Source organism: Lathyrus oleraceus, chromosome 2, assembly GCF_024323335.1.
Source record: "Lathyrus oleraceus cultivar Zhongwan6 chromosome 2, CAAS_Psat_ZW6_1.0, whole genome shotgun sequence".
In the NCBI taxonomy this organism is placed as follows: Eukaryota; Viridiplantae; Streptophyta; class Magnoliopsida; order Fabales; family Fabaceae; genus Lathyrus; species Lathyrus oleraceus.
The window spans coordinates 342,715,525-342,724,175 of NC_066580.1; the positions used below are offsets into that span (position 1 = coordinate 342,715,525).

An 8,651-nucleotide genomic window follows, 5' to 3' on the forward strand; every position below is an offset into this window, starting at 1 on the left:
GTTAACCGTCATGGTATCCCTTTCCCAACCCTGGTGAAAAGGTCTTTACATAGTACTGTGTGTTTCTATCTCATTCTAACAGCCAGACATATTTTTCTATTTGGCTCTACCAAGCCTCCTCACTTTTTAGGATGTCATCTAGCTCTTTCTCAACTTCAAAGATATCTTTGAAATTGTCTGGGTATGAATCTATCTTCTCAGAGCTTCAAGGTATTTTTGGGCTAAAATTATTTTTCTTTGAGTATCACCAAATTTATCCTTTCCCCAATTAGAGATACCTAGAGTATCACCAAATTTTTCTTTGGGCTAAAATCTAGCTCTTTCTGCATAATTTTGTTGTTGTCCTGATCCTTTGCCTGAGATTTTTCAAATTTGAGATTTGGACGATTGTTGCTGTGACCTTTTCTGAAAAGATTGTTAGTGCTAAGATAAAACAGAATTGAGTTATGGTCATACGAAAATCTTTGGTGGTGCTCATTCTTGAAATTTAGGTAATTTTCCAACCATTTATCCTAAACCAGTAACTTATCTAATCTAGCTTCAATAAAATTATCTCGAATTGATTGTTATTCCAAGTAAATCTATTTTTAGAAAAACTAATATCATTAAGTTTACAAGAAAGAAGTGTATCATTAAAATGTTAATAATGTAATTATCTCTTGGATTCCCTCTTTTAGTACAAATACTTAGATGATGACAAAAAGTTTATGTGAGTTGGGTTTCAGGAACTAACCAGAGTCACGACATGTCTCGGAATTCAAATAACATTTATAGAGGTATTTACAATTTTTTTAGATATATTCTCACATCAAGCCAACTCTCACCAAATTTAAATTTTGACAAAAGTAAATAATGAAAAAAAGTTTAGGGTAAAAATTTTGCACACAAGTTTTGAAAAAAGTAAATAATAGGAAAGGTATTTTTGACATATTTCATATGTGGAGGCGCCAGTAGATATGTGTGTGGAGCAAGGTAGATTTCTCCGTTTTAAATTATATATATATATATATATATATATATATATATATATATATATATATATATATATATATATATATATATATATATATATATATATATATATATATATATATTGAGAGAGAGAGAGAGAGTTTAATTGATATACACCGATAGTCCAAAGATTTTTTACATTGTCAGTTAATCACAACCATTAATTTATTTAAAAAGTTTAACTTTTATTTTAAACATTTAAAAAGTAATACAGACGGATGATTGTGATGCATTGACGATGTAAAACTTTCTACACTGACAGTGCATAACAATTAATCTTTTATATATATATATATATATATATATATATATATATATATATATATATATATATATATATATATATATATATATATATATATATATATATAAGTTTGCCCTGATATTATATGGATCATTCTGATTTTTTGTATAGGCAATTTTGTTTTTCACTCTTATGGTGTGCCTCACACCTTTGAATACTCAAAAATATCCTCATAAATTTTTCAAAATACATCTCTGTAACACTTTAAATCACCTCATCCTTCGTAAATCAAACAATCAATCCATTTTTACTAAAAAATTGTTCAGAGATTTATGACCAAAATTTTCTTGGGTGAATTTGAAGACGGATCTCCGAAAAACCCGTATCTCATTTGCTTCATATTTTTCATTGACTTATTTTATTTGATTCCTTATTTTTCTACTTTATTTGATTTATTTTCTATTTTCATATTTTCGAAAAAAATCTGAAAAAATTTGTAGACTCGTGATTTTATTTTATTTGAGTTTTAGTTGTATTTTCATTTTTTTAATAACTTTTTAATTGTTTTTCCATTTTCCTATTTTTCTCAATAGGGACATTGCTCGTATGTATATATTTGTTGCATTGTTGATGCATGACTACTAAATATGTCTATCTGGATACATTCCATATTAAATTAAAAGGAAAAAATACAACATGATACTTTACGGACATGCATATCTGAAAACATCATTTTTCATACAAAAATATGATGTATTTGAAGTTACATCTCCAAAATTAAATATAACTAGATTAAAGCCGCATGTTGCGCGGCGAGTAACATAGTATATATAATTTTAAGTAATGTTGTTAACAAAAGTTATAATGTCATGTATATAGTAAAAAAAATTTATAAGAGAGTTTAGGTATAAAATACATTATATACTTTTTATGATCGTTTTTAACAAAAGTTATAATATCATTTTTATAGTAAACTTTTTTTATTAGTGTGTCAAGTATATAATACATTTTTTAAAGAAATTAATATAAAATATTTAACATCAAAATTATAGAAATAGTTTAAGAGTTTGTTAAAAACTAATTTGTCAATATAAACATTTGTTTCAACTTTACCTTTGCTATGATTTCAACTTTAATTAAGCAAATATACTATTTTGGTGTAATTATTGAGTTGTTAGATTATTTTATTCAAAATTAGTATTAAATTTATCTGCTCCAAAATATTTCTTAAAATAAGAATAAACTATTGTAATTAGTTGAATTACCGACATGTCAAATACGCGCACACAAAAAAATATAAATGTATCATATAATAATAAAAAAATTGCATTGTGAATTCAAAATCAAACGATAAAATCAACAAATTGTTTGTCATGGTAGTATTATTTGTTGTGATTAGTATGATAATAAATACTATATCATTTAAGGTTTTAAAATAAAAATTAATTAAATTATTTTAGACACATAATATTGAAAATATATAGCAAAATTTATTTTCTCTCTTTTTATAATTCTAAAACTTATTTCAAAATAAATAAATAATGTGATAATTGTTATGTTAGTATATTTTTGTTTTTATCAAGGTTCGAATTCATAACTTCAACAAAAGAATAGTATTAGTTTTGACCTTTTAAAAAATAAAGATGAGTTTTAGGAGATACCACATAAGATCAATTGTGATGTGGAAAATACAGATAATATGGCATATGATATGTCATGATATAATCCGCTGTTTCAAATTTAATATATTATATAAATATAAATACGGGTGATTCATTTATTTGTATTTAATTTTGTGGGAAATGAATATGTATGGAGATTTCCGAAAATTAAAGATACTTTTTAGTTTTTACCAAGAATTTATGACAAAGTATAAATATGAGAAATGAAATTACCTTTTGTATAAAGGATATTTCTTTAGTAAAATTCTCAGGCATGACGATATTTTAGTGCATGGTTGGTATTTTATGACCATCATGACATGATGGACTTATGAAACATTAAATTAACTCTTAAAATATATCTCTTTATTAGTTATGGGAGTAACACTACTCGACCTCAATGAGGTCAAACATAAATTTTTGCTAAAGTTTTTAAAGTACATTAATTTTTATCTAGCTTTTTAAAAATTGTATGCAATTGTGATATAAGACGGAACATCACAATAAATTTTTTTATTATGTCTTTGAGATCATAACTAAGAGCAGAGCATGTTTGGATTCGTGGTACGAGATAAAATGGAATGAAATAGAGTGGTAATCAATGCAATTCTATTGTTTAGATTTGTAAATAATGGATGTAATGGAACATGATAGAATCTATCCCATCTAATTCCTCATTTTTTGTTTCATCCAAAAATTGTTGGAAATCCAACAAAATATATGGAGAATTTCAATCAATCTTGATGAATAAGTGATAGACCAGAATATTTGTTAGAATATTCTTGTAATAACATCTGTATCTTTTCCATTCATAGAATAGGCAGTACCTTCCTAATCTATTTTAAGCAAATAATTGATGTATAGTTAAGAGGCTTCTATATTGGTCATACATGATTATTGTACATATATGGATACAGATTAATGAAAACAGCAGGAAAACAATTCCTTTCATGGTATCAAGAGACCTAGGTTGCCCCACTTAGCCTCTCAACCTTCTGTTACACGATATTTTTTTTCTTCTTTCTTTCTCTACTCACTAATCATGTCAATCCCAACCGATGTGGTAACTCCTCCACCACAATCGTCTTCACCACCAAAGAACCCTTTCCATCCGGCTCTCGCCGTAACCAACATCAAGAACCACATCCCTATTGTTCTTGCGATGGAAAACATTCAATTTGGTATGTGGGTTGAACTTTTCAAAATCCATGCTCGATCTCATAAGGTTCTTCATCACATCATTCCTCCAACACCAGGCAAGGAAAAGAAGACACCTGAAACCGATGATGAGCAGGAGTTGTGGGCGACTCTTGATGCAACAGTTCTACAGTGGATTTATTCCACTATCTCCGGCGATCTTTTGGCTACCATTATTGAACTAGACTCCACTGCCATGGAGGCTTGGAATCGATTGACCAACATCTTCCAGGACAATCAAAACGCTCGTGCAGTCACTCTCGAGCAGGAGTTTTCATCCGTTCGCCTGGAAGATTTTTCCCACCGCTTCCGCTTATTGTCAACGACTCAAAACACTTTTTGACCAATTGAAGAACGTTGGAGCCCCTGTCTCTAATCAGCGACTCGTTCTCCAACTTGTTTCCGGTCTCACTGATGCATACAAAGGGGTCGATACACTAATTCGGCAAAGCAACCCTCTTCCACAATTTTATCAGGCCCGCTCTATGCTTACTCTTGAAGAAGCCGGTCTAATTAAGATGGCGGCTACCGGTGCACAGGCTGGCATGGTTGCGACACAACCAAAGGATGTTACTGAACCCTCCTCCTATAATGATAACCGCGACGACAAGAAGAATAACAGCCGAAATTCTGCTCATAAAAACCGAAACAGTTACGGTAGAAACAACGAACGTGGTCAACGTGGCGGTGGACGTGGTGGTGGTCAACCGTCCCTACAAGCCAACACCTCACAGTGGCAGTCTCCTCCCCCTCCCTGGCAGCAGTATCAATGGGGTTGGATGTCACCACCATGGGGACTCCCTCCTTGCCCATATCCGTCTTCTCAATGGACTCGCCCAAGTGGTCCTCCAAAGCAACCAGGACTATTGGGTCCACGTCCGCAAGCCTATGCGGCCAGCACTCCTTCTCTAGCACCCACGGATATTGAAGCCGCAATGCACACCATGTCCCTCAATCCTCCCGATGGCCAGTGGTATATGGATATTGGAGCAACCTCTCATATGACGACATCACAAGGTAATATCTCGTCTTATTCTAATATGAGTAATTCAAATCAAAATATTATTGTTGGTAGTGGACAACAAATTCCAATCCGTGGTTATGGACAATCAACCCTTCCCACATCTACAAAACCATTAAAACTACAAAATATCCTACATGCTCCACAAATTATTAAAAATTTAATTTCTGTGCGACGTCTCACTATTGACAATAATGTTTCTATTACTTTTGACCCTTTTGGATTCTCTGTGAATGATTTTCAGACGGGGATGCCACTAATGAGATGTGATAGTATTGGGGATCTTTATCCCATCACGAATTTTATTCAGTCTCCTATCCATCCACTTTTGCAGCTCTTACTTCCAGTTTATGGCACAACCGCTTAGGACACCTGGGTTCATCTGTTTTGCGATCTCTTAGCAAAAATAAGTTCATTGGTTGTAACAATTTAATTTCAAAATATTTTTGTGACTCTTGTGTCTTTGGGAAGCATATTAAATTGCCATTTTATGCTTCTCAATCTCATACTTTAATGCCTTTCGATATTATGCACAAGATTTATGGACTTCTCCTATTTTAAGCACAGTTGGGCATAAATATTATGTTTTATTCTTGGATGATTACTCTAATTTCTTGTGGACTTTTCCTATTAGCAAAAAATCTGAAGTCTACTCTATGTTTTCATCCTTGACTTCTCTCATTAAAACTCAATTTGATAAACCCATCAAATGTTTTTAATGTGACAATGGACGTGAATTTGACAATGAGTCTTTCAGAAAATATTGCGATGCTAATGGTCTTATTTTTCGTTTCTCTTGCCTGCATACTTCTTCTCAAAATGGTAAAGCGGAACGAAAAATACGCACCATAAATAACATGATTCACCCTCTCCTTGTCCATTCTTCCATGCCCACTTCTTTTTGGCATCATGCTCTTCAAATGGCAACTTACTTGTTAAATATTCTCCCACATAAATCTCTTAATCACAAGTCACCTACTCAGATTTTATATCACCGGGATCCCACTTATACACACCTCCAGGTTTTTGGTTGTTTATGCTATCCACTATTTCCTTATACCAATATCCATAAATTACAACCTCGCTCTACCCCGTGTGTTTTCTTGGGCTACCCGTCCAATCACAGAGGATATAAATGTTATGATTTGTCAAACAGAAAAATAATTATTTCACGGCATGTAGTTTTTGATGAAACTCAATTTCCCTTTTCTAAGCTACATTTACCCTTTAATAATGCATATGGTCTCTTTGATGATACTTTACATCCTTTCCGCATACATCACTGGAAAAATCAAACTTTGCAACAAATTGCAGCCAAGCCTCCAGCCACAAGTCAAACTACTTCCCCAAACAATAACCATGTTCCGCACACCATCATCCCAACCGACCCACCTCCAACAAATGACCAGCCAACTCACCAAATCGAAAGGACCATAACAACATGAAGCATGCGTGGCATTTCAAAACCCAAACGCATGTTCAACCTATCTGCCTCGGCCCATGACCTCTTACCCTCTCCCGTTCTAAAAAATCCACATTTAGCCTTGTCCGACCCACATTGGAAATCTGCCATGCAGGAAGAATTTGATGCTCTTATTAAAAATAATACGTGGGATTTGGTCCCACGACCTTGTGATGTTAATATTATTCGCTCTATGTGGATTTTTCGTCATAAAAAGAAATCTAACGGTTCTTTTGAGCGTTATAAGGCTCGTCTTGTTGGTGATGGCAGGTCTCAACAAGCTGAAGTAGATTGTGATGAAACATTCAGCCCTATGGTTAAACCAGCATTGCCTTATCAAACTCATGTCCCATTCATCCGTTAGATGTCCAGAATGCCTTTTTACACGGCAATCTTCATGAGACAGTTTATATGCATCAGCCCATGGGTTTCCGTGATCATGTTCACCCGGACTACATCTGTCTTCTAAAAAAATCATTATACGGCCTCAAACAGGCTCCTCGAGCGTGGTACCAACGATTTGCTGACTATGTCTCCACCATAGGCTTTCATCACAGCAAAATCGACCATTCCTTATTCATCTACCGCAAAGGCACGGACATGGCATACATTCTTCTATATGTCGATGACATCATTCTCACCACATCCACTGATGATCTTCGGAAATCCATCATGATGCTCCTTGCTTCAGAATTTTCCATGAAGGATTTGGGCCCTCTTAGCTATTTTCTAGGCATTGTAGTAACCAGACATATAGGTGGTATCTTTCTTTGTCAGAAAAATTATGCAGCAGAGATCATTGATCAGGCCGACATGTCAGCTTGCAAATCGTCTTCCACACCTGTTGACACCAAACAAAAACTCAGTGTCTCATCAGGTGTTCCGCTTGAGGACCCCACTCATTATCGGAGCCTTGCAGGTGCTTTGCAGTATCTCACATTCACTCGACCAGATATTTCATATGTTGTCCAGCAGATATGCCTCCACATGCATGCTTCGAAAATAGAACATATGAATGCTCTAAAACGCATTCTGCGTTACCTACAAGGCACTCTGCATTTCGGCTTACATTTGTACCCTTCATCCATCTCTAGTCTTACTTCCTACACTGATGCGGATTGGGGTGGTTGTCCTGACACAAGGCGCTCAACATCTGGTTATCGTGTCTTTCTTGGTGATAATCTTATCTCGTGGTCATCTAAACGACAACCTACTCTCTCCCGTTCTAGTGCTGAAGCTGAATATAGAGGGGTACATGTTAGATTCGAAATCTTCTCCTGGAACTACATTTTCTGATCCCAAAAGCCACGTTGATGTATTGTGACAATGTCAGTTCCATATACCTCTCCGGCAACCCCGTTCAACACCAACAGACGAAGCACATCGAGATGAATATTCACTTTGTTCACGAGAAGGTGGCTCGCGGTCAAGCTCGAGTTCTTCATATCCCATCACGTTATCAGATTGCTGACATATTTACTAAAGGGCTCCCGCGCATACTTTTTGATGATTTTCGGACCAGTCTCAGCGTACGGGAACCTCCCGCTTCCACTGCAGGGGTGTGATAGACCAGAATATTTGTTAGAATATTCTTGTAATAACATCTGTATCTTTTCCATTCATAGAATAGGCAGTACCCTCCTAATCTATTTTAAGCAAATAATTGATGTATAGTTAAGAGGCTTCTATATTGGTCACACATGATCATTGTACATATATGGATACAGATTAATGAAAACAGCAGGAAAACAATTCCTTTCAATAAGATTTTTATCACCCACGCAATATCCATGAAAAGAGAAGAACAATGGAGAAAGAAATAAAGTAAAGAACGATGAAGGAGAAAAGTAATAGAATTCTGTAGAGTTTCTCTCTGCACACAAACTGTGGAAAACTTATTCACTTTGCAACTGCAAAAATACTGTGAATACAATGTTATGAATACTCTATTTACTTCATTACAAAAATAAGGGTTACTCCCTCTATTTATAGATTTAGGTTAACTTGGACCCCAAACCAAATCCCAAAACTATAAAATCCCAAAATAGCTAACAC

At 34.3% G+C, this 8,651-nt stretch overlaps 1 protein-coding gene across 1 annotated transcript; it reads left to right on the forward strand.

The window, feature by feature from the left end:
- The first annotated feature begins 7,019 nt into the window (after positions 1-7,019).
- LOC127123179 (uncharacterized mitochondrial protein AtMg00810-like) lies at positions 7,020-7,892 on the forward strand. Its single transcript, XM_051053426.1, has one exon. The coding sequence runs from the start codon at positions 7,020-7,022 to the stop codon at positions 7,890-7,892; it is 873 nt and encodes a 290-aa protein (XP_050909383.1).
- Positions 7,893-8,651: the final 759 nt, after the last annotated feature.

Coding starts and splice junctions, on each gene's coding strand:
- LOC127123179 (XM_051053426.1), top strand. CDS start 7,020: ATGGGTTTCCGTGATCATGTTCACCCGGACTACATCTGTCTTCTAAAA.